This window comes from Microtus pennsylvanicus, chromosome 4 (assembly GCF_037038515.1).
Source record: "Microtus pennsylvanicus isolate mMicPen1 chromosome 4, mMicPen1.hap1, whole genome shotgun sequence".
In the NCBI taxonomy this organism is placed as follows: Eukaryota; Metazoa; Chordata; class Mammalia; order Rodentia; family Cricetidae; genus Microtus; species Microtus pennsylvanicus.
The window spans coordinates 145,420,359-145,447,052 of record NC_134582.1 but is presented as its reverse complement, the minus strand read 5'-3'; the positions used below and the strand labels follow the sequence as shown (position 1 = coordinate 145,447,052).

The 26,694-nt window shown below is 44.5% G+C and overlaps 1 protein-coding gene and 1 pseudogene across 1 annotated transcript in view; one reads left to right on the top strand and one right to left on the bottom strand.

Annotated features, from left to right (window-relative positions):
* LOC142849091 (multidrug resistance-associated protein 1-like) overlaps nt 1-26,694 on the bottom strand; it is a 100,161-nt gene that overhangs the window by 62,447 nt on the left and 11,020 nt on the right. The window contains exons 6-11 of the mRNA XM_075971195.1: nt 16,771-16,832; nt 14,236-14,367; nt 9,053-9,286; nt 8,358-8,535; nt 6,523-6,684; nt 2,103-2,195 (exon numbers count right to left, since the gene is read on the bottom strand). Coding sequence (XP_075827310.1) covers nt 2,103-2,195; nt 6,523-6,684; nt 8,358-8,535; nt 9,053-9,286; nt 14,236-14,367; nt 16,771-16,832 — 861 coding nt within the window. The remainder of the gene's footprint in view (nt 1-2,102; nt 2,196-6,522; nt 6,685-8,357; nt 8,536-9,052; nt 9,287-14,235; nt 14,368-16,770; nt 16,833-26,694) is intronic.
* On the top strand, nt 14,908-16,258 carry LOC142848520 (heterogeneous nuclear ribonucleoprotein A3 pseudogene; annotated as a pseudogene).

Here is a 26,694-nt window from a genome sequence, read left to right as displayed (position 1 = left end):
GGAGAGCTGGCCTTGGACTCCGTGAGCAATAGAGTCAGCTCCCAGACCACAGCAAAAGACTAGGCCATTGTAAAAGTTAAAACTTCTCCAAATCAGGTTGAATTCAACTGAGAGACCAACTCAGAGTTGAGGGATGGAGGTGAGACAAGGCTTCCAGGTATTCAGAGAAGAGGGGATGCCACCTTATGCTGCTAACATACCAGGAGAGAATAAATTATTCCTCCCTTCCTTTTTCCTATCTTCCTCCCTCCTATTCCTTCCCTTCTCTATCTCTCTCTTTTTCACAGGGTCTTTATAGCCCCCCTGGCCATGAACCCCTAGTCCTCCTGCCTCAGCTTCCCAGTGCTAAATAGACAAGAGCACACCACACCAGTTGGTTTCTTTCCTTGTAATTGATTCCAGCCACTCTCTGGTCATTAAACTACTGAAACGTGCCAGGACTGGCTGGTACTAGTCCTGACAAGCCATGACAAAGACATTTAGTTGTTAAATATTTTAAAACCACTTGGCACATCACCATGGCAGATGCTTTTCTAAGCATTTCAAAAACAGCCAAGCCATGTTCAGTCAGGCTGGGTCACCCCTAAGTCACAGATGGGGGAACCACATACAACTAGACCCGACAACAAAGATAGGAGCACTTCTTAAGGTGAGCCACTCATGGAAGCCTACTGATTCCAGGACAAAACCTGCTGACTGGCCTGCTCCATGAAGTCAGCCTACAAGGCTACCCTCCCATCATGGTCAACTTACCTGAAACCCCGTAAGTATGGCCAAGGACAGCACACACCCAACAACAGGGGCAGGGAAATGTGGGAGACTGAGAACATGGGATGTGAAGATCACAAGATCCACTCAGGACGATCAGCGGGCATGGAGTCAAATGACAAAACTCTTACCATCACAAATGTCCACTGGATTAAAAATACATGATAAAACTAGTGTTTTAGCCGGGTGGTGGTGGCACACGCCTTTAATCCCAGCACTTGGGAGGCAGAGGCAGGCGGATCTCTGTGAGTTCGAGACCAGCCTGGTCTACAAGAGCTAGTTCCAGGATAGGCTCCAAAACCACAGAGAAACCCTGTCTCGAAAAACCAAAAAAAAAAAACTAGTGTTTTATGGGATTCCTGAGTCTGTAGACAGCAGGTCTCTGTTTCTGATGCCTTCTCTCTGGCTCTTTTCCTTCTGTTTGTTTTGTCCAATTCCAACCAGTTAGCTTTTATTTTATCTTTAGCGTTCATCATTACAATATTATATTATATTATATTCCCTGAGAAGCCTGTTTGTTTTCTAATGAAAGACAGAAAGGGAATGGATCTAATGGCAGATGAGATGGGAAGGAACCGGAAAGGGTAGAGGGAGGAGAAACTGAATCAGGATATATTATGTGAGAGGAAAACTGTATTTTCAATAAAAGGAGAAAAAAACTTTTAAAACTTAAGAAAAAGTACATAATTTCATACCAAGTCTAATTATACATAAAATTATATGGCATGTGGAAAGATCCAGAGGTAAAGCCAGGCATGGCAGTGCAAGTCTATAATCCTCCAATTTGAGGCAGGAATACGAAAAGTGGGGCTAGTCTCGGTTTACAAAATAAAATCAAGACAAAGAGGGAGGGAGAGAGGGAGGGAGGGATCCACTTCAATGTGTTCACAGTGGCCAAGAAGGTAGAATGCAGGATACCATTGCTTCTAACCTATAAACTTAAGAAATTTAAAATTGTATAATAGAAAAGCACTTACTGTGTTAAAACACTTTTAAAAAGTGTGTCTCAAAATAAAAGTTAGTATTATATATAAGTATTATAAATAAGTAACCAATATAAAAGATGGAGGGAGGGAAGAGAGGAAGGGAGGAAGATAGACTCCCAGTCACTATGCTTGTCTCTGCTTGCCTGCTCAAACCAACTCTGGGGCATTGACCATGGCTGCCCTTTGGAAAACTTGCCAACTCTAAGGACAAGCCATTGTGGGAAGCAGTGTCCCTATATCATGGAACCTGGAATAGATGAGGCTGACCATCAAGAAACTGGGCAACCTTCATCAGGAAAGACCCAGGCCAGGGCTCAGGGTGGGGATTCATGGAGATGGACATCCTACCTGGTAGGTCTTGGTCTTCATGGCCATCACAGCATTGAAGGGTACCATGAATACCATCACAGCCACTCCAGCCAACACTGAAGGACCCAGGTTCTAAGGAAAGACAGGTGATAATTAGTCACTCGACACAGAAGAGAGCCCTGGTACTCACATTATCTATCGTGGACTACACAGTCCAGGCAGACCCCACCAACCAAATAGGGTGCCAGTCATTTATTCCTTTTACCCAAAGATGGGGCATCAAGCGTTTTCAGTTGGGGTCCTCCCAACCCTTTTATGAATATGCCGGTATTCTATCCCTTATCCAAAGCTCTTGAGAACCAGGTAAGCTATGTAAATTTGACTTTTGGAATCTTAGAAAAGCCTTAAGGTGCTGGCTAGTTAACGTCTAGCCTGGTGACTTAGTGCTAATCTGGGTGGCTGGAAGGGTGGCTACCAGATTGGCTAGCATCTGACACTGTAAGACTTGGGTTTCAAGGGGTTTCCTGCCACTCAGCTGGCACCAACAGTGTGGCTTGTGTACCACCTCCCTTTTTCTAGAAGGCGAAGCATTTTGTACTCGCCAGGCAGAGAATCCACAGAGATGAGCTGCAGCATCTCATCTCCCCCAGCTTTACGCCTGTGACCTTGACTTGCTAGAGACTCAAACCTGTTGCTGTGTGCCCTTGCGTGGGTGCCTTATCCTTGCTGAGTGTATGCATCTACATGGGTGAGAAAGTGTACATATAAACATACACACACACACACACACACACACAAATTGATTCTGGCATCTTCCTCAGCAACTTTTCACTTCATTTCTCAAGACAGGGTGGTTTCATGAACCTGTAGCTCACTTCATCCCAATCCTGGGATTATAGACATGTGTTGCTAGGCCCATCTTTTTGCATGGGCAATATGGATCCAAATTCAGGTCCTCATGTTTACACAGCAGCCCTTTTATGGATTAAGCCATCTCCCTAGCGCCTCTGATGGTTTTTTATAATCAGCTCTGACTCTACTGTCCAATTAGGGCATTTTTAAGGCTGATAAAGGCTCTGGGGAACCTGATGCATTACAGCACACACTTCATGACACTCCCAGCATAGGCTCGCAGAACATTCTACAGTCAAATGCACTGATTTAAAATATATATATATGTGTGTGTGTGTGTATTGTATATATATATATATATATATATATATATATATATATATATATTAACCATTTGCATGTCTATTTGTACTTGTTGAGCAGGATATGATACACAAGCATTTGCATGTCTATTTGTACTTGTTGAGCAGGGTATGATACACAAGTGTGTGTGCATGGGGACTAGCATACACAGCTCATAGGGAGGTGTGGAGATGCCCAAGGTCATAGAACCCAGAATGGAAGAGACAGCCTAGTTCCAGGGCAACCTCAGCAGCCACCTTCCTACACTGTGAGGTTAGTGGTCTGAGTAAAGAAGTCCTGCTGTGGTCTCGAGACAGCCTTACTGTATAGGGCTGACCAGCCTCCATCAGATCCTTCTTTATGACTCACAAGCCACCCATGGAGGCTTTTCAACCTTTCACATGGATTACAGTTCCTAGGAAAGGGTGCACTCCACAGTATCCACTTGAAGATCTGTATTTAGCCATCTATTTTGTGTGTGTTGCTGGAGCCGCAGTGCAGGGCTTGCTCCCCAACAGCCAAGTCCTGGGTCTGCTGTTTTTCTTTCTCAGCTGCATCATCAAAGCATTTCGCTCACCACTCATCTCTATACAAACAGTGGGACCAGTGAGATGGCTCTGTGAGCACGGGAGCTCCCCATTGGGGAGACGGGGTCATCTGCTTGTCTGCAAGCATCTTGCCACCAAGTCTGATAACCGCCAATCCTGACTCTCACAAGTTGTCCCTGACCTTCACATGAGCTGTGGCACATAAACACATACATAAATAAATGTAAATCTTTTAAGTTTAAATGTAAACTCCATTTAGCAGAAGGAGATGGACTGTTGTTATTGCTGTTGCTTTGGTTTTGGTTTCTTTGGTGGGGGTTGTTTGTTTTTGCTGGTGTGATCATGTATAACACCATGGAAACTCCAATGCTATCTGTCTAAAAGTACAGTATGAGGACCAAAATCTACCTCAGAAGATCATATCATACACACTCCTATGCTAAGGAGAAAAAGGGAGGGCTAGGGAGCTGGGTCAGTAGGTCACGTGGCCTGAGTTCAGATCCTCAGGATCCATGTACACACATCTGTAAACCCGGAGACCTCCAGTGTGAGGGGAGGTAGAGCTAGGGGAACCTAGAAGCCTGCAGGTCGGCCAGCCTGGCATACACAGTTAGGAACAACAAAGAGACCCAACATCCAAAGTTATCCTCCAACCTCAAGTGTCAGAGCAGGGTCCAGGAATGGATTCCTATAGGACTTCTGAAAACTTGTGAGAACAATCCAAAAAAAGAAGACAAGAGTCTTGTGACCTCATTTTCCTGAAAACATGGAATGTGGGTTTTTTTTTTTTACTCCTCCCAGGTGTAGTGGGTAGGAATGAGTTTACTTCAGATTACTCATTATTATTGCTTGCTGATGTTATTTAAATTATCATTTACATGCCTCTATGGAAAAACATGTTTTTGGCACATGTGGCTTGTTCTTGGTATTGTATACAGCTTGACTCATGAGAACTTTACTCATGTGACCTATCTTAACCCTCAGAGTATATATTGTCTGGAGCTCTGAATAAAGTTGGCTACTGCATTAGGCTTTAGTTTACCTCGTTTATTGGTTCTATTCTCCCAGGTCCCATTGCTCCTAGAGCCACTGTGTGTCCACACTCACACATGTGAATGTGACATATGACTGCAATGGGAGGCGGTCCATCAGCTGGGAGTAAGGAGGGTAATTCCTCTGGCTGTAGATGGAGCTCAGTGGTAAAGCACTTGCCTAGTATACAAAGGGGCCCTAAGTTTCATCCTCAGGACTAAGAAGAAGAAAAAAACAGAAAGAAAGAAAAGAGAGAGAAAGAATTCATGGGGGAATGAACAGGGCACGTGCTGTTCTGGGAGCCTCCTGGCTCACCATCTTCTCAGTCTTGGATCTATCACATCTTTCTGCAACGGGGAGGACTCATGACTCACGGTGGCCAGTCAGAGACTTCTCTTTCCCAGGCCACAGCCATTGATCCAGGGATGGAAAGAGGACTGAGCTGGTTAATCACAGTGCCCTAGGAGAGACCCATGAAGGCAATGAATGCCATCTGCTATTGTCTATAAAGATGACACAAGGGCATTATGAATGAAACCAATTAAAGAAAGCAGGGCCAAGAAATAACAAGAGAGAAAGCGAGCTCTCTAAACACAGCAGTTCTTCTGGACCCTAGGGATCTCTGAATTGTTTCAGTATGAGTACTCCTCCCCTGCAATTCCTCTTGTCTGCTCAGGCTAAGATGGATTTCTATTCCTTACAACAAAGAACTCTTGGTCAATATATGTAGGTTCTAATAAATAAGTTTGTTTCACATGAGGGGTAGAGTGGGAGAAAATTGGTGGGTTAACCATATAAAAGGTCATTAATTACATATATTTCATGAAAAGACTAACATGATCATGGTGATGCATGTCTGTTAACTCAGCACTGTGAAGGCAGAGGTGGGAGGATCTCTGCAAGTTTGCTGACAACTTGGTAGGCATAGCAAGTTCTAGGGCAGCATGAACTATATACCAAGACCCCGTCTCAAAAGGAAAACAACAGCCAGGCGGTGGTAGTGCACACCTTTAATCCCAGCACTCAGGAGGCAGAGGCAGGCGGATCTCTGTGAGTCCGAGGCCAACCTGGTCAACAGAACAAATTCTATGACAGGCTCCAAAGCCACACAGAGAAACCCTGTATCAAGAAAACTGGGAGGGAGGGAGGGAGGGAGGGAGGGAGGGAGGGAGGGAAGGAGGGAGGAAGGGAGGGAGGGAGGGAGGGAGGGAGGAAAGACCAAACTAGGTGTGGCAGTATCCATCTGTCATTCCAATGCTGGGCAGGCAAAGCAGAAACAAGGCTAGAGTTCATCGACCAGCTACCCCAGCTAGTCAGTGAGCTCCAGCCTCAGCAAGAGACACTCTCTCAAAGAATAAGGTGGAAAGAGATTGGGGAGGACACCTGAGGTCTACTTCTGAACCCTTTGTGTGTGCGGAGAGAGAGAGAGAGAGAGAGAGAGAGAGAGAGAGAGAGAGAGAGAGAGAGAGAGAGAGAGAGAGAGAAATGGCAATGCATATCTATCAAGTAACAGAAAGTAACCTGGATGACTCAAGGAAAGAATAAAATAACCAGGAACTGGCCAATGGACAGAAAATAAAATGTATGTGACAACAAGAAATGTTCTTTCCCATCCATACCTTCTCTGTCAGTGCCTAGACAAGGCCAGCCCTCCCTGCACAAAGAAACCAAGAGCAAACACATACCAGCCATAGGAGCCAGAGGGCTAGGATGACTTGCAGAGGGGCTGACCAGACCATGTTAATGTATGTGGCCAAATCCATGAAGCGCTGGGCATCCACGGACATGAGGTTGACAATCTCCCCAACCGTAGAAGACTTTCTAGCTGAATTGGTGATCACAAGGGCCTGTGGGATACAGAAGAGGGGAATAATTGAACTTCCAGGTAAAGACAAAGAGTTGTATACTGTCCCCAGGCCCTGGACAAGACACTGGACAGTGGTAACTGCTGATCTCTCTGCTCCCCATCCTGAGTACTTTCTAAACCAAGGCCTTGCACATCTCAGTAGGCAGGCATGTCACCTGAGGGTGGAACCCTGTGCTTTCTTGATCAGCAGGTCTGCGGTAGGCTAGGAATCGGGATTTCTAAGAAGTTCAAAGGTCATGACCATGCTGCTGGCCCCAAATCCCAACACAAGGTTCTCGGCCTTAGCACTCTGAGATTGGGAACTAGACAATGCTTTGTTAGGCCAGTCTGCATACTGACTGCAAGGCAGTCTCTGGCCTCTACCCAGAAAATTGTTGTGGTACCTAAAGTGTCTTGATGTGTTAGGGGCAAGCTGCTCTAGAGGATATATCTATCCAGGACACTTGTTCTCAAGCATGGTTGTACACAATCATGTGGGGAGACTTAAAAAATACACCTGTGCCACTCAACACAGCAAACTGGACTTCAAGGTCCCACGGGTCTGGGCTGCAGCCTATGCACCAGGACTCAAGCTAACAGGCCAGGGTAACAGGGGTAGGAACACTAGGAAAGCCGCCACTCTTGCCAGCCTGTGAGCCAGGTGGCGCTGCTGCCCCAGGGGCCAAGGCACGAGTGGCTGGAAGATCACTAAGTCTCTTGAAGTTACCTGTTTTCTAATGAGAGAAAGAAAGAAAGGGTGTGATCTGGGTAAATGGAGAGGATCTAGCAGAAACTGGAGGAGGGGAAACTTTGATCAGAACATATTATATGGAGAAAATCTATTTTCAATAAAAATTTAAATTATGGGGAAAAACCAAACAACAACCAAAAAAAAAAAAGTGGAGTTGGGGCTATGGCTCTGGGATAGTCCCTGCCAATCATGTGCACCTCCAGCATGGCAAAATAAAAATATTTAAAGCTTGTTCTCTGCTGTCCAAGAATCACACTACCTCTTTGGTCCAAATCCGGGATGAGAGTGACGGCAAACCCAGGAATGAACTAAAGATTTAACATTCATTGCTTTTCTTTAAAAAAAATTAAAATTAAAAAAACTGCACGATATTTAAGTATGTGTATACAGGCTTAAGCAGTCATGGTGCACATGTGGAGGTCAAATGTTGTCCTAGACTTCCAGATTGTTTGAGACATTACTGTGCCCAAGCTATCTTGCTCAGGGGTTCTCCTGTCCCCACCTCCTATCTCGTTGCAGGGTAAATACAGACATGTACTACTAGGGATTCTCCTGTCCCCACCTCCTATCTCACTGCTGGCTATACAGACGTGTTCTGTCATGTTCTTTACATGGTTCTGGAAATCCAAACCCAAATCGTCAGGCTTTCACTTTACCTAGTGAGCCTCCTCAGCCCCTGAACTTAGATCTCCACCCATGACTTCATCAGAGATAGCCAAACCATCTAAGAAACCCAGCTACCCAAAGGCAGCATGTGGGTTCACTGACATCCCACACATCAGCCACTGAGAACCACTTTGTTAATGGACAAAGTTTGGCGGTGGCTACCCTTGGCCCCATGGTCCCCATCATTTCTTTGCTGAGTCCCAGCTCAGCCATCCTGATTCTGAGGTCACAGGATTAGGTGTGGGTGCCTGGCCTACCTTGCGGTAGACAGCGCCCACCACAGCTGTCTTGATGCGCATGCCGCTGATGAAGCAGATGTGAAAGTACTGGTGCAGAACCAATGTCTGCAGACAGGAGCTGACGAACAGCAGAGCTGTGTAGAAGTAGCCCTGCCAGTCGGGGGCCTCCCTGTCATTCACAAAGTTGATAATCAATCTGTTGGGAGAGGAGAGTGTGATACATACATCAAAGGGAATTACTTCCAAGTGACCACAGTGATTTCCACCTGAGCCACAGGAAGTCAGACAACACTTTACGTCACAAGGGTGATATGACTGCCAGGTGCCAGCCTCTTACAACGGGGACCTCTGCCTTAGGATCACCACACTGATAGATCTATCTCCCCACCGGCAAGTCACCCAAAGGTGGTCAAACAGAGCACACTGGGACCAAGGTGATGGAGAGAAAGATGACAGAGGCCCCCTTGCTGTCTTCTTGGTTTCCAGTTTGCAGAGGCTCATGAAATCTGCCTGCACATCCTTGTTCTAGACAACCCCACATTCTCCCAACTTTGGATTCAGGAGGCTTCTGTGGCTTGCAGGTGGCTACAAGTCAGATGGCAGCTAAATGAAACTGGGGAAGGTGAAGGGAGTGGGCCGCAAGTCTGCTCCTGCACACGGCAGGACCACCCAGGTACTTAAGAGGAACCAAGCAGTCAGGTAAAAGTTCTTACTTCAAGATCTCGGGGCCAGCAAACATCATCAGATCATGAAGGGCCTTGAACAGGAAGCTCATGAGGAAGTAGGGCCCAAAGGTCTTATATAACACCTTGAACAGAGAGGGCTCCTTGTCCTGCTGGGGGGACTTGACAATCAGCGCCTCGACCTCCTCATTCACATCCAACTGGGAACTTCCCTTGGGCTTGCTGGGATCTTTGGATGATGCATACATAATCTGCACAGGCTGCCTGTAACACAAAGAAGGTAAAACAATTATTGGGTCCACCAGAGAGGCAACCCACAGTCAAGAGTAAAAAGCAGAACCCAAGACAGTCACCATAGAGAGGCATCTTAATGCAAGAGGTGTGACCCTGGACTCAGGAGCCCCGAGTCCTGCCTGGCTGCAGCTGCAGGCACACTAAAGCTCACTTCCTCTTTTGCAAAACAAGGCTCATAGTAAGCCAGGTATGGCAGTGCATGACCGTAGCCCCAGTGCTGGGGAAGCTGAGACAGAAGATCACAAGTTTGAGGCAAAAAAAAAAAAAGAGCAATAAAGTGAGTGAGGCTCTATCCAAATAAATTAAAAGTTCTGTCTATCTCATGAGGTGGGTGTGCAAACTGAATAAGTGGATATAACTGAAAAGCTTGGTGGCATGGCAGCCCTAAGCTCATATGACACACAAGTCCTCTCATAAGTTCAACTGGCTTCCCCACAGCAATAGACTGATGTGGGAGCCCCTCTGTGTGCTGTGAACACCATAAATGAATAAAGAAACTGCCTTGGCCTGTTGATAGGGCAGAACTTAGGGAGGTGGATGAAACTGAATTCTGGGAGGAAGAAAGCAGAGTCAGAGAGACGCCATGAATCTTCTGCCAGAGTAAGACATGGGCCAAAACTTTGCCAGTAAGCCACTGCCACATGGCGATACACTGATTAATAGAAATGGGTTAAACTAAGATGTAAGAGTTAGCCAATAAGAAGTTAGAGCTAATGGACCAAGCAGTGTTTTAATTAACATAGTTTCTGTGTGATTATTTCGGTTCTGGGCAGCCAGGACAAACAAGCAGCCCTCTTTTCCTACAATGGATCAGTTCTAAACCTGTAATGGGAACTCAAGAGACCCAGATGAGTTTTAAAAAAAAATCATCCTTAAGAATAAAGCTGAGCCTCATACTACTCAATTCAAACTGTGATGTCAAGACAGGCACAAGGAAGTTACAGAGGACCGGTGTAGTTGAACTAAAGGTCCAAAAAATTAAAGATTCAGAAGCAGACTTTTAATCCCAGCACTCAGGAGGCAGAAGCAGACAGATCTCTGTGAGTTCAAAACCAGCCTAGTCTACAGAGTAAGTTCCAGGACAGCCAAGGCTACACAGAGAAACCCTATCTAGAAAAACCAAGAAGAAGAAGAAAGAAATCCAGAAACAAGTGATTTTTGTCAAGCCCATTCATTGGCAATAAAAGAGTCTTTTCAAAAACTGGTGATGGGCCAGGCAAGATGGGTCATGCCTGCAATCTTAGCACTTGGGAAGTGAGGCAGGAGGTCTATCAAGAATAGAAAGACAACGTAGGCCACACAGTAAGTACCTCTCTAAAAACAAGGCAAAAGGAACCAACAAACAAAAGTGGTAGGAAACTAGACAGCCACATGCAGAGAATAAGCTAAACTATGACCTTACACTGTATAGAAATGAAAGAGTTTTTCATTTATGTGCATGTGCATTTGCCTACATGAGTTTATGCACACCATGTGAGTGCAGTATCTGTGGAAGCTAGAAATGGGTGTTGGATCCCTAGGAACCAGAGTTACAGGTGTATCTGAATCTTGGGAACCAAATCTTGGTCCTATATAAGAGCAGTATGAGCCATCTCTCCAGCCCCACAGAAATGTACTTAGAATGGATCCAACTTCTACACTCAGAAGCTAAGAACTACAAATCCTGTTGTGCATGGTTTACACACACAGTCCCAGAACTTGGCAGATGGAGGTAGGAGACTCTTGAAGTTCTGCCTAGGTATGGTTATATGTCAAAATTTTATCTCAAAAGTAAAACAAAATAAGAAGACACCACCTCCAGCACCACAAAACAAACCACCACAGCTACACAAGCTTCCAAGCAGCCTTGTTTCATAAATCTAAGTCCTCAGGTGGTCACAATGACTACCACAGTGACCATCCTCCTGTGTGGTTCTGTAGTTCTGCCCTGTCCTACATAGGCCAGTCAGGAATGAAGAAGACAAATACCCCAGCAGGATCCACACATGTGAAATGCCAGTCTGAAGTCACCTAAGTCTAGACTCTTCCCTCCATCTGCAGACACAAGTCTATACAGACTGTGTTCTTACACATTTAAACACAAAGTGTCCCCTCTTATCCATGGATACTATAACCTATGTTTTCTTACAAATATCTCTGATAAAAGTTTAACCTACAAGTCAACCAAAAATTAAAAAAAGAGACATTTATAATAAAAATGACACGATATCGTCATGTTTTGTTACTCTCAAAGCATCTTTTATTCTGTCCTCATCCTTCTTATGATACTAAGAGATGACAGATGAAGTAAGGCAAATGGCAGGCTCTGTGATGCAGCTTTAGGCTGCTACCTAAGGTCACTCTCCCAAAAGCACCACCAACCTAATACTGGCAGGTGGGTAGTGTGTACAGTGTGGACACAATAGACAAGAGGACAATTCATACCTGGGGTGACAGAATATGACGGAACAAGAATAGTGCATAATTTAAACCTTAAGAATGGAATTTTAGATGTAATATTTTCAGATCATGTTTGATCACAGGTATCTAAAACTATAGGTATGGGAAGAGCATATCTCAGTCTTTTAAACCATCACCTGTTAGAGTAATTAATAGCTACTTCATTTTGTTTTATACTACCTATTTTCAGATAAGTCATTCTTTACAAATTTCTCTCTGGAAAAGATACTCTGTTCCCCTTTGCCTGGTGCTGTGACTCCTAAACCAGCAGCAACAACAAAAACCTTATGACAGCTGAGACATGAGGTATTACAGTCAACTATTACAGGAGAAAGGTTTGGTCCCCAAACCTCCTAAAAGAATGTTTTTCATTTGTCAGAACATGGAACAGCAGTGGTCTTTAAATAAGATCAAAGGGCAAGGCTAAAGACTTGTTCATATGTTCTAAAATTTAAAAAAATATCTCACTTCCCAGAAAATAATGTGTTCACCTAAAGAAGTAGAAACTGACTCAGAAGACTAGATAAGTGGTAATCCAGGGAATGTTCCAATTGAGAGGAAGGTAAATACTCCCTTTTAAATGACAAGGATGGTCATCAAGCCTAGATATGGAACTCAATCCCTCTCTATGAGAGCTCTTTGAGCCATGAGTTCCCAAAGACGGAGCTTGGAGACTGACAGTTCTTCCATCTCCTCAAGATGTCCTGAATAAACCTGAAGCCCTATGAGTTGTCCAGCATGGGTGTTGGGAATCAAATAGAATCCTTTGGAAGAGCATCAGGTACTTTCACTGCGTCATCTCTCCAGACTGATTTTCCTAATTAGATACACTGGCCTTGGCACACCGTCCATTTAGGCATAGAATACTGGAGGGATGAGGACCTGTCCACTTTCCACTTAGCATAAGAGCTTTGCGCTTTCTCCCTCAGCTTTGAGCAGTGATTCTAACTTCTACTTACATTCTAATGGGTGTTTGGGTTTGATTCTATTTTGGGCTATCACAAACAAGGCATCTACAAGTCTATACAAGCCTTATGAGAACCTAAGTTTCCAGTTCTGTTGGGCATCTGCCTAGGGATAGAATGACAACAGGTAAGTGACTCCATTTAATTCAAAACCAAAACAAAACATCACCCAAGCTCTTTTCCACAGCCACTGAATCACTTGATAGTCATGCCAACAGGAAACATGATCCAAAACAGCCTCACATATAAGGGGAGCACAGGCTGAGGAGAACACAAAGTATTATCACAAACCAGGGAAGCACTGGGCCAGAAACAAAGACAGGAGCAGGAGGCAGGGCAGGCCAGATTTCCAAAGGAGCCACTTAGGGCCAAGAAACCAAGGCAGACTTCCCAACCCACGCTTCTCTCACCACTTCCCTGGACAAGCAGAACTCCCTGCAGCCCAGAATCCATCTCAGCTTACACCTTTTCTCTGGATAAGTGGCCCTGCCAAGTTCTGACCCAACAAGATTTGTCCCCTACCTCTCCCTATCCACAGGTGTGTAATGTGCTCACATCTCTGGGAAAAAGAACAATGAGCATCCCTGAAGGTCATAGTCTTCATGGAGTCAGTCTTTGGGTGGCAGCTTTCAAGCCTAGTGAGCCAGTTCCTGCCACACCCTCTCCAGCAAAACAGAAGGGTCCAGGCCAAAGCTGCCCCAAGTGAGTAAACACAACTTGTCTAGAAAAGTTGCCCAGGGTTGATCCAGCACTGAGGCATGGTCCACCAGATGACATTTATCTCATAAGCTGCTCAGAAAACCCGGAGAAGAAAATGGAGGCTCAGTGGCACCGCTGTCCAGTCTGACAACCTGAGTTCAATCCCCCACATGGGAGAAGGTGAGAACCTCTGGCCTGCATGCTATGGCAAAGGCACACCCACACAGGAATAAAGGTACACAGGAATAAATATAGAAATAGAATATAAAAATTCAATCCAGCAACAACATTCAAGAAAGATTTTCAGACACCGAGTAAGGAGGGCAGAACATACACAGCAGCAGAACCAAGTTCCAGCCTGGCAGATGGCCTCGGCTATCCTTCTGGGAAGCTGACCAATCAGTGATGTCAAGATGTAACTTACAGCCGGCCGATAGTGGCGCACGCCTTTAATCCCAGCACTTGGGAGGCAGAGGCAGGCGGATCTCTGTGAGTTCGAGACCAGCTGGTCTACAGGAGCCAGGTTCCAGGACAGGCTCCAAAACCACAGAGAAACCCTGTCTTGAAAAACCAAAAACAAAAACAAGATGTAACTTACAAACAACACAGGAGGGAGTTGCTGGGAGCTCCCTTTGATGTTAAACACTCCCACTCCACCCCATCTGATGAAGGAGAAACTGCAGTCTAGGGAGGAGATGGAGTTTCCCCAGAACCAAGAAACTTAAGAGATTCAGGCCAAGGTGGCTAAAGGAAGGTAACAGGTCAGCCTAGGCCTCATCTGCCTTGCCTGAGAGAACACAGAGACGTGACACTCACTTCCTTGACTTAGCACATTCCTTCTTCCAGTTATTTATCAGCACAGGGACGACTTCTTCTGACGTGTCCTCCTTATTCAGTGACCAGAGGTCACTGCTCTCCAGGGGCTGGCGGTAGCCCTGCACCATCATCCTGGGAGCAAGGCACAAAGGGAGACACATGAGCAATGAGAGTACCGTGGGGCTCCCCTCACACACCTGCTATCACTGTCCAGCCATGACTGGGAAAGCTGAGGATGAGCGGATATGAAGGCGTATTAACTAATTATGGCTAAGTCTACTAGGTCTTTTAGGGAAATGGGCCTATATAACAGTGTGTTTACAAAGAAGTACCTGGGTGTTTCTAATTATTGTTCTGCACTGAAAATTTTATTTCTAATTATTTTATTTGCAAACAAGGCCTCATGTAGTCCAGACTGACCCCAAGTTCTTTATATAACCAAAGATGATTTTGAACCTGCTTTTCCTGCTTCCTATGAAAATATCGGGCAATTCTACGTGTTTTCTTGTCATTGATCATGTATTTTTTATGTATTTCCTGTGATGTGCATATGTGACTTTACTGTAAGCTAGGGGACAATAACAACAACAGCAGTCACCACTCTGTATCTATGGGTTTGAAAAGCTTTGTTTCGGTCACATATTGAACTTGAGTTGGAAGAGGTAAGTCCGGTCTCAAAATGGAGGGCCATGATCCAAAGGAACCAGAACAGTTGAGGAAACTGTTTATTGGTGGTCTGAGCTTTGAAACCACAGATGATAGCTTAAGAGAACATTTTGAGAAATGGGGCACACTTACAGACTGTGTGGTAATGAGAGATCCCCAAACAAAACGTTCCAGGGGCTTTGGTTTTGTGACCTCCTCTTGTGTTGAAGAGGTGGATGCTGCAATGTGTGCTCGGCCACACAAAGTTGATGGGCGTGTGGTGGAACCAAAGAGAGCCGTTTCTAGAGAGGATTCTGTAAAGCCTGGTGCCCATTTAACAGTGAAGAAAATCTTTGTTGGTGGTAGGAAAGAGGATACAGAAGAGTATAACCTGAGAGACTACTTTGAAAGGTATGGCAAGATTGAAACCATAGAAGTTATGGAAGCCAGGCAGAGTGGGAAAAAGAGAGGATTTGCTTTTGTGACTTTTGATGACCATGACACAGTTGATAAATTGTTGTTCAGAAATACCACACTATTAATGGGCATAATTGTGAAGTGAAAAAGGCCTTTCTAAACAAGAGATGCAGTCTGCTGGATCACAGGGAGGCCGTGGAGGTGGATCTGGCAATTTTATGGGTCGTGGAGGGAACTTTGGAGGTGGTGGAAGTAATTTTGATCATGGTGGAAACTTTGGTGGAAGAGGAGGCTATGGTGGTGGAGGTGGTGGCAGCAGAGGTAGTTATGGAGGTGGTGATGGTGGCAACTATGGTGGTGGTCCTGGTCACAGCAGTAGAGGAGGCTATGGTGGTGGTGGACCAGGCTATGGAAACCAAGGTGGTGGATATGGTGGAGGAGGAGGAGGAGGATATGACGGTTACAATGAAGGAGGAAATTTTGGTGGAGGTAACTATGGTGGTGGGAACTATAATGACTTTGAAAATTATAGTGGACAAGAGCAATCAAATTATGGACCCATGAAAGGGGGCAGTTTTGGTGGAAGAAGCTCAGGCAGTCCCTATGGTGGTGGCTATGGATCAGGTGGTGGAAGTGGTGGATATGGTAGCAGAAGGTTTTTAAAAACCAGCAGAAAAGGGCTACAGTTCTTAGCAGGAGAGAGAGCGAGGAGTTGTCAGGAAAGCTGCAGGTTACTTTGAGACAGTCGTCCTAAATGTATTAGAGGAACTGTAAAAATCTGCCACAGAAGGAGCGATGATCCATAGTCAGAAAAGTTACCGCAGCTTAAACAGGAGGCCCTTCTTGTTCAGGACTGTCAGAGGCACAGTGTGCAAAAAGTGCAGCTATTGATGAATGCAATGTAGTGTCAATTAGATGTACATTCCTGAGGTCTTTTATCTGTTGTAGCTTTGTATTCCTTTTTCTTTTCATTACATCAGGTATATTGCCCTGTAAATTGTAGTAGTGGTACCAGGAATAAAAAAAATTAAGGAATTTTTAACTTTTCAAAAAAAAAAGAAAGAAAAGCTTTGTTTCATGTAATTCCTTATGCAGAAGAGCATGTCAGTTATTTAGACTGCATTAGGGTCATCCAGCATCTAGAGATAATTCAGAATACAAGGCAGCTGTGGTTAAATGCATATTACTCTGCTTTATATGGAGGGCTGAGCATCAATCAGAAAGTGTAGTATCTGCATGCTTTTCTGGAACCAAGCCTGCTGGATACCACATTAAATAGTTATAAAACACTTCAACCCAAAGGCAAGCCTCATAGCCTAAGTACTTATCACACTGGAGTTCATAAAACTGGAGGCTAGTTGGTGACCTTGCAGACAGTATGGGCGGGAACAACAGGGAGCTGGGCTGTGTAGAAGCATTTATTCACCCACTGCACTCATGTACCACTACCTACCCCATCAGGAGGAGCCTTACCCTGTAATCCACCAGAAAGTGATCCTGGAAAGGAAAGAGGCACTGGATTCTGGGCACGGATTCTAGGAGACAGAAAGCACAGGAGGATAAGAGAAATCCAAACTTAACTTTCCAGACCTGGGAAAGTTAGGTGGCGCTGACCATCCTTCCTTCGAAGAGCCATGGCCCTCACACTTCTGCACCCCACATGGGCTGCTCTCCTGAGGTAGAGTTCATCCTTCCAGTTTTACCCAACAAATGTTTCCTGAGTACCTACTATGTAAGCACAACACAATATTATACAAACCTATCTCAACCTACATCTCCATAGCAACCTGATGTTGGAGTCCCCTCTGTGTGCTGTGATTACCATTAATGAATAAAGAAACTGCCTTGGCCTGTTGATAGGGCAGAACTTAGGTAGGCAGGGAAAACTGGACTGAATGCTGGGAGAAAGAAGGGTGGAGTCAGGAGATGCCATGGATCTGCCACACTGAATCTTTGCTGGTAAACCACGACCTCGTGGTGATACACAGATTAATAGAAATGGGTTAAACTAAGGTGTAAGAGTTAGCCATTAAGAAGTTAGAGCTAATGGGCCAAGCAATGATTTAATTAATACAGTTTCTGTGTGGTTCTGGGCGGTTGGGACAAACAAGCGGCCCCCTCCTCCATGATCTTTTGTAACACTGGCCCCACTTCATCCATTCAACAAGTATTTTATGATCACCTACTATGTGCTGGGCACTCTATAAAGTACTATGGACCATCCCTTCCTTCATTCCCACCTCAACTTGTGAGGTGGGGCTATTATCATTGTTCCCACTTTACACATTCTTTCACTGAGCAACTTTTTATTAAGCACCAGGCACTCTTTACAAAGAGGTGTATACTTTTGTGTGACATTGGTAGGCAAGTGTTCTTCTCTGAGCTATACTCTCAGTCCAGATTTCACTGTTTTATGGCCCTGTAGACTCTCTGAACACTGTCTTATTACCTTGTTCACCCACTTCCTGATACTTACCTGAGCACTTACCATGTGCCAAGAAACATACATAAATATAAATAAACATCCTGTACAATAAAGGAACAAATGGAAGCATCACAATCCCTGACTTCAAATTCTACTACAGAACTACAGTTATGAAAACAGCTTTTTATTGGCATAAAAACAGACAGGAGGACCAATGGAATCGAATCGAAGACCTAGAAATCAACCCACACACCTATGAACACCTGATTTTTGCCTAAGAAGCTAAAATTATAAAATGAAAAAAAGAAAGCATCTTCAACAAACATTGCTAGCATAACCGAATGTTGACATGCAGAAGAATAAAAATAGACCCATATCTATCACCATGCACAAAACTCAAGTCCAAATGGATCAAAGACCTCAACATACATAAAACCTGACACTGAACCTCATAGAAGAGAAAGTGGGAAGTACACTTGAACATATTAGCACAAGAGACCACTTCAAAAATACAACTCCAATAGCATAATCATTGAGAGCAATAATTAATAAATAAGACCTTCTGAAATAGAGAGCTTCTGTAAAGCAAAGGACACAATCAACAAGACAAAATGGCAGCCTTCAGAATGGGAAAAGACCTTCACCAACCCTACATAGGACAGAAGACTGATCTCCAAAATAAACAAAGAACTCAAGAAACTGGACACCAAAATACAAAATAATCCAATTAAAAAATGGGGTATAGATCTAAATAGAAAACTCCCAACAGATGAATCTCAAATGGATGAAAGACACTTAAGGAAATGTTCAACATCCTCAGCCATCAGAGAAATGCAGATCAAAACAACTCTAAGATTCCATTTCACATCTGTCGGAATGGCCAAGATCAAAAACACTCATGCTGGAAAAGATGTAGAATAAGGGGAACACTCATTCATTACTGGTGGGAGTGCAAATTTGTATATCCACTTTGGAAATCAGTATGGTGGTTTCTAAGAAAATTAGTAATTAATCTACCTCAAGACCCAGCAATACCACATTAGGGCATATACCCAAAGGAAGCTCAATCATATCACAAGGACATGTGCTCAACCATGTTCATAGCATCACTGTTTGTCATAGCCAGAACCTGGAAACAACCCAGATGCCCCGCAACTGAAGAATGGATATAGAAAATATGGTACATTTACACAATGGAGTACTACTCAGTCATAAAAAATAATGACATCTTGCAATTCGCAAGCAAATGGACAGAACTAGAAAAAACACACTGAGTGAAGTAACCCAGACCCAGAAATACAAACATAAGTGGATATCAGACTTAAAGCAAAGAATAACCAGCCTACAGGCCACAACCACAGAGAACCAAGACAACAAAGAGGACCCTAAGAGAGACATACATGGATCAACTTAGAAAGGAGAAAAAGACAAAATCTCTGGAGTAAATTTGGAGCATGGAGGGCAGGGGGAAAAGTAGAAGGGAGGAGGGGAAGAAGGAATGGGAGTGGAAAACAATTAAATAATAATAAAAACAATTACTCTGTCTCGAAAATCAATAATAATAATAATAATAACAATTAATATATATATAGATATAGAGAGAGAGAGAAAAGACAACCCATGTACACCTGGAGGTGTCTCTACAAGCTGTCCACACACTCATCCAAGACTATAATCCAAAGTAGGGTTAAGTGTCATCCCCATTTTGCAGTTAAATGAGAACAAGGCAAAATAGCTTGTCTGAGCTCCTATATCTAAAAAATGGAAGGACGTGTGAGTCCTAACTATTAGTTAGGCTCCAGAGACAGACAAACAATCATCAAATGATCACACAAACACCAAAAAGGTAAAACGTAACTGCAACCAGTGCCTAAATGTAGGTGGATATGACCACTGAGCTCACATAACACAGCAAGAGCTGGGACATGAGGCTCAGAGAAGGCCCCTCTGAGGAAGGCCAGTATTTGAAAAGGGAATAAAAGGCAATTATGTCAAGAGGAAAAACAAGGCATTCTTGACAGAAAGCAGTATGTGCAGAGACCCAAGAGTGGAGAAACACAGCATTTTCAGGGACCCAGAAGGGACTTAAGAAGCCTACAGCAGAAGGCTAAGCACAGTTCAGTGGCAAAACACTTGTCTACACTGTGGAGAGCCCTGGGTTCAGCATCTGTCAAGAGAGGTGGGAGCAGTCTATGATGGAGATCACGTTAGGAGTGCTGAATTCTTATGTGCAACTCACACAGGAGTCCTAAAGAGAATCTCTTCTTCAGAGGCAGAAAGCCAGCTCAGCATCAGGTGGGGGACAGCAGCACAGAGCTCAAGGAGCCCAGAATCTAACATGTACATATCGAGATCTCAATCCCAAATGGCCTCTATGAAGGGACTTGGCAAGGGTTCTCTTCAACCAAGAATGTTGCTCACAGCCTCAGTGTTTTATAGAGAGAAGGCTTTCAGACAGCCCACTCCAACCATGAGTTTCCCATCCAGCCTGCCAATTCTGGTTCCACTCCCACAATTCCAGAAGAAGCCAATTTGGGGTAAAATCAGGGTATCAAAATTTGTTTCAATTTGAAACTTCCAAATTATTCTTGGCAAAATCACTGGGCAAGGAAACATACACCGTAAGGCCAGAAGCAGTTCTACTCCATAGCCACTAGTCCAGAGATGAATGAAAGTGCTCAGATTTCTGAAGGGGCCAGAGGTGGCCCTGGCTGGCCAGAAGAGTGAGTTAGAAAAATGGTGTTCCTTTGCCAGGCGGTGATGGGACACACCTTTAATTCCGGCACCCAGGACGCAGAGGCAGGCGGATCTCTGAGTTTGAGGCCAACCTGACCCACAGAGTGAATTCCAGGACAGCCAAGGCTACACAGAGAAACCCGGTCTCTGAAAACTAAAAAGAAAAACTGTGTTCCAAAACACACAAAACTATGTGCCATACACAGGTTCATATGCTGAAAAGATGCTTAGTGACCCAAACCACTGTGTTACACAGAATAATTGGAAAAAAACAAGAATTTCCTTTCCCTTACCTAAGCAAACTCCCCATCAGGGCAGTGAAGGAGAAGAGAAAAATTGCAGCTAATAAACGAAGGAATAAACCAATCTAATGACATGACAGGTCATTTTGTAACCACAATGGCTTGCTGTAATGTTTGATGATATTAAGAGAACTGCCATGAGTGATATTGGCCAAGAAAACTGCTGTGAGCCCAAGGCCAGTCTAGGCTACACATCAAGTCTTTTTGTTTTAAATTAGGTTTTAAATACACACACACACACACACACACACACACACACACACACACACACACACATACATATATAAAACCAAGAGTGAGGAGTGCATGCCTAGCATGCAGGAAGCCCTGCACGGTGGTCTATGCCTGTAATCCCAGGACTCTGAAAGCAAGAGGCAGGGGGTCAGAAATTCAAGTTTGTCCTCAGCAGCTGCAAAGTGAGTTCCAGAGCAGCAGAGACAGGAGATCCTGTCTCAACAAAAAGAAAGAAAATCCATCCCCCTAGGCAATACATATGAAAGTGTTTGACCAGATGTTTGGGGGATAAAATCCACTGTACACAACCAAGTTTACATAAATGTAAAGATGCCACCTTCCAAACAAAGACAGACCTTGAGATATGTTGGGTTCCCTGATTCGCTGCTCACCAGACTCACCCAAGAAGCATCTGCCCAGAGCAGGTGTCCAGTCCTCACCCTACCCAAACCTAATCAAGAGTGGTAGGTGGGGCCCCTAACAAGCTGAGGCAGATGCTGGGAGTCTGGGCTCAGATCACAGTCCCATAGGGTTCTAGGTGAATAACTTCAGTGGCACATCTGTCTCAGTGCTCACGCCTAGAAAGTCGGAGTCCTTTGTGGTTGGCTGAACCTCCAATGCCGGAAGAACCCATGAGGCCCACAGGGCTGTATGTAAAATGAATTTCCCTAGGCAAGGCAGGAACACCACTCCTGGAGGAAGCACAGATACCTTCTTTGTTGGCTTCAAGGAAAAGAATTCACTGTGTCCAGAAGAGTGGATAGCTGCTGGCGAGGGTAAAGCTAGGGGGGGGGGTGAGACAATCAGTCACTTGCTCTTCCTGCAAGCCCACAGCCAATCCAGGGCAAAAGACTAAGGTGTTTTCTGGGGAGTGGAAAGCCCAGCCAACAGTAGGAAATGATTCCTTTATCTCAGAGGTAAATATTTAAAGAGGAAGGACTTGCTTCTATGCCAAGACGAACATTAGCAATGGAGTAGGGCTGGAAGGCAGATGGCAAGTTCCCTGACCCCATGAAGCTTCCTCCCCCACCCCCCGGGAGATGGAGGGGAAGAGCCACAGACAGTGAAAAAACTAGTAAGAAAGTAATAAGCTAGGCATGGCCTGTCATCCCAATACTAAGGAGGTAAAGGCTGGGGGATTAAGGGTTCAGAGTCATCCTTAGCACATAATTATTTGGACTCCAGACCTCATGAAACAGAAAAAAGCAAAGGCTTTAGAGTTGGGTAAGAGCATTTGTTGTTCTTCCAGAGGAGCAGGTTCAGTTCCCAGCACCTCACGGTGGCTCACAGCATCTCCAATCTCAGTCCCAGGATCTGACCTCTTCTAACCCCCACAGGTACCAGGTATACACACAGTGCGCATACATTCATGCAAGCAAAACGCTCATACACACAAAATAAAATAAATAAATCTAAAAATGTTTTTAAAGAGAAAGAAGGGAGAAGAGGAAAAGAAGACAGAAGGTGGGGGCAAGGGGAAAGAATAAGAAGAGGCAACGGCATGACATGAGCAGGAACAGACTCTTGCCCTAAAAGTCTGGTGAGCTTCCTTCAATCCCCAACCCATTCCTGTGAACTCCACACACTCCCCATGGCATGTGTGTCTCCCAGGGCACAATAATAAAAATCTGCAAGAATGACAACAAAGAATTGTATGTGAAGCAGTGGGGGTCTGGGTCCCAGTGCTTAGGAAAGACGGCTGAGTTGTGGCTTCATTCATGAGCTGTGGGATGTCAGGCAGCTTCCCTGGAGGTGACTAAAGAGATCAAACAAGATAGCTACTTGAGAACAGGGCCCAGGACAGGACAGACTAAAAAATGAACTATGCTATCCCAAGCACTGGGACAGATGTTTTCTCCATCAGAAGTGGTGAACTATGGCTTGAGCCTGGTTGTTTGGCACTAAAAGAACAGAATGGAAAGAAATCACATAGTAGTTCATGGCAAGACCTTTGTGCTAAAAATAAATAAACAGGCAGGAAGACCGACAGACTGACAGATAAAAGAGAGCTAATCATACTGTTCCTCAAACCTCATGCCTTAAGACAAGGTGATTAGGAAGGTGTACGTCCAGGTCTCCAAAGACTGTCTATCATTGAAGTTCCCACCTGTTAATGCCTCTCTAGCCCTTGATGATTGTGGAAAGCCAGAACGGTACAGCTCTTGATGCAAATTGTTTTGAGCTATCTTTAGAACCCTTAGTAGCCTTCTTTGCCTATCACTGTCTGACCATCACATAAAACCTTTTAGAGTGCACCAGCAAACCAGCAGTTTCCACTAACCCTAAAGCTTAAAAATATCAAAGCCAGGTGGTAATGGTGCACACCTTTAATCCCAGCACTCCAGAGGCAAAGGCAGGTGGATCTCTGAGTTTGAGACTGGCCTGGTGTACAGAGTGAGTTCCAGAACCTGTCTTGAAAAACAAACAAAAAAGGAATGTCATCAGATGGGGCCCACTGATGATTTGAAAAGTACCTTTATTTATGACTCTGGTTTTTTAAATATTTATTTATTTATTATGTATACAATATTCTGTCTGTGTGTATGCCTTCAGACCAGAAGAGGGAACCAGACCCCATTACAGATGGTTCAGAAACCATGGTATTTGAAGCAATCATATTCCTGGGTCATGGTCATTCATACTTGGCTACAAAATAAACTATCTCTTACTGCTGCTGAGATGAGAGCTGAGTTTTTGCATCAACAGTATCAGTCTTCCTTCAGCCTTGGCTTCAATAAAGAGAAGAGAGGGCTCTTGGGGCTGATAAAACCCAGGTCCAGCTCAATAAAACCCTCAAGTCTGTGAAGATGAAGTCTCATCCCAGCTACTCAAACCAAGTCTCTAGACACTAGGAAAAGATCCACCAGCAAACATAATTTCAGGTGATTGGCAGGACATTTCTGTTTCTCTCTATAACCTCCCAGGAGCTTCATCTACTCCCAGGCCTCCTCCCTCCTCTGGATCCAATCAGGAATACTCAGAGTATCTGAAGTTACAGCCCCTGGGCTCCCTGCAAGGGCACAGAGGAAAGTGTATCAAACTCGGGAGCTGGTTTCTGGAAGCCTCCATATAACTTGAGAGGACTTCTTTGATAGCAAAGAAATCTGAAGTTATGTTCTAATTCAGTTTTCTTCCCGGGGTGTTCAGACTAAGGACTGAGGAGAAGGGGTGTGTGTGTGTGTGTGTGTGTGTGTGTGTGTGTGTGTGTGTACAGCAGCCAGGAAGCGTGTGTGTGTGTGTGTGTGTGTGTGTGTGTGTGTACAGCAGCCAGGAAGCGTGTGTGTGTGTGTGTGTGTGTGTGTGTGTGTGTGTGTGTGTACAGCAGCCAGGAAGCATCAATTCCTTAGAAATAAAAGTTCTAGCCATTCTGCCCTATGCTATCAGGAAGGGTGGGGACAGCAGTCTATACTCTAACAAGCTCTAGGGAGAGATTTGTTCCCTGCTGTGAGAACTCTGCAGAAGGTCCCCTGAACTTCTGCACTCTGGTCCTCTGCATTTTATCTGTGTTTTTAACCAGGAGGATGAACATGCAGTCCATTTAGTTTGTTGTTAAAACAATTCCAGGATCCAATAATGAGGTATTTCCAGGCGTCATAGCAACACTAACAGTTTGCTGCCTGCCAGGCAACAGCTGCTCAGAATCCCTCTCTGCTAGGGCAGAACACATACCTAGACCTGTTTCCCAAGCCCTCTCCCCATGAACTTTCTATTTTCTGGTCCTGGTACCAAACCATCTTCAATTTGGCTGTTTGGCCATCTGTGACATCTTTCTGAATATTACCACCAACCTCCCTATGCCTCATGCATTCTCCTTTCAGCCCAAGAGGGGATCCCCCCCAAAAAAAAAAACACATCCAAATTAAAGGTGACACTATCAATTCAAAAGCTTTCATAGACTCCCACCCACAATGAAGTTAAACTTCCACATTATTGAGCTGTGGCTGTGGCTAGTTGGCAAAAGCCTGGCATATACCAAGCACCTCATAAACCGGGCATGGTGATGCATGCCTATTATCCTAGCACATAGGAAGTGGAGACACAGGAGGGTCAGAAATACAAAAAGAGTTTGAGACCAACCTAGACCCTTTCTCAAAGTAAAGAAAATCCATGATATAATATAATTTTCTCCTTGATTGCCCATACACCATAATCAATTCCCAGTATCCTCCTCTCCCCTAGGCTTGTCACTTAACTCCTGGGACCAGACCTTCTAACTGAGCAAAGCATGAGTCTGTATTATCACTGAAACATAAATAAGTTCTATCACACATATGAACTTTTGTGCATGTTATTTCTCTTAGGAACCCCTGCTGCACATATACACACAAGTGAACATATGCACAAACCTTCCTCACCTAAAGTGGCCTATCCTCAGTCCTTTGACAGGGGATCATTCCTCAGGCTATGCAGACCCTGGCTCTCCTCTCCCTGGCGTCCTGACTGTCCATTCTCTCTCTCTCACACACAGGCACACACTCTTCCATCTCCTATCAGGGGTTAAAGCTGGTTCAACTTTAGCTCAGTTCAGGTGGTGTGGAGGGCAGGAATACTGCTCAAATCCTAAAGACCCTAAAACAAAAAGAAGGCAGGCAAGAAAGACGGAGTTTGAAATATACTGAGGAACAGTCCAGGATCTGATCTCTGGGGTAGAGTAGAAGGCTAGTCATTAAAGAAGGAAATTTTGTAAGGTCCTAGTGACATATTTATTGTATCTTGTCAAGGGATGAAGTTTCTCATTTACTGAAACACATTAAACCCAGTGTGGTGGCACATACCTATAATCCCAGTGCTCAGGAAGCAAATACAGGAGGATCTCAAGTTCAAGGGCAGCCTGAGAGACATACTGAGGCGCCCCATCTCAGAAACAAAACGAAACTTACCAAGTGAGGCACAATGAAGCACACCTGTAATTTCAGCATGAGGTAAACTGAGGCAGAAGGGTGATGAGTTCAAAGCTATCCAGACTATATCACTAGATAGCTACACAGCAATATGACTAAGTAGGTAAAGATATTGCCAAGTCTGACAACCTGAATTGGATCCCCAAAAACCCACATGGTGGGAGGAAAGAGCCAACTTCTAGAAAAATGTCCTCTGTTTTCTGTGAACATTCTGTGACACAGGTGCCCCATACAAACTAAAAATAAACCAAAATGTTTTTAAAAGAAGAGAGAGAGAGAGAGAGAGAGAGAGAGAGAGAGAGAGAGAGAGAGAACAAAGGAAGGGGCAGGGGGAAGGAAGGGAAGGCTCAGGTAGAAAAGATGGCATCTGACTTCCTATATACACTTCTTGTAGCTAAGACAAGAAGAGAGGATCAGATATTCATAACTGAGTCTAAAGAAGGTTAACTTCAGAACCAGTAACAGAAAAATCACCCCTTGACTGTCCTGAACCACCCAAGGAGTGTACAAATCTCCACCCAAACCCAGAACCAATCATTGACAACAGCCAAAGAATGGTTCACCCCTTCAGAGACCCCTCCCTTCCCTTTTATAATAAAAAGGCCCCGACCTAGAAATGGTTCCCCAGAGACACATGCTTGCTTGAGCAGCTCTGCACTTACACTCACCTTTTCACTTCCAATAAGACACACTTTTCACTACTACTGTCCTGTGTCTTCCAGTTTTTGCTCAGGATACACACACGCATGTGCACACGTACACACACACACACACACACACACACACACACACACACACA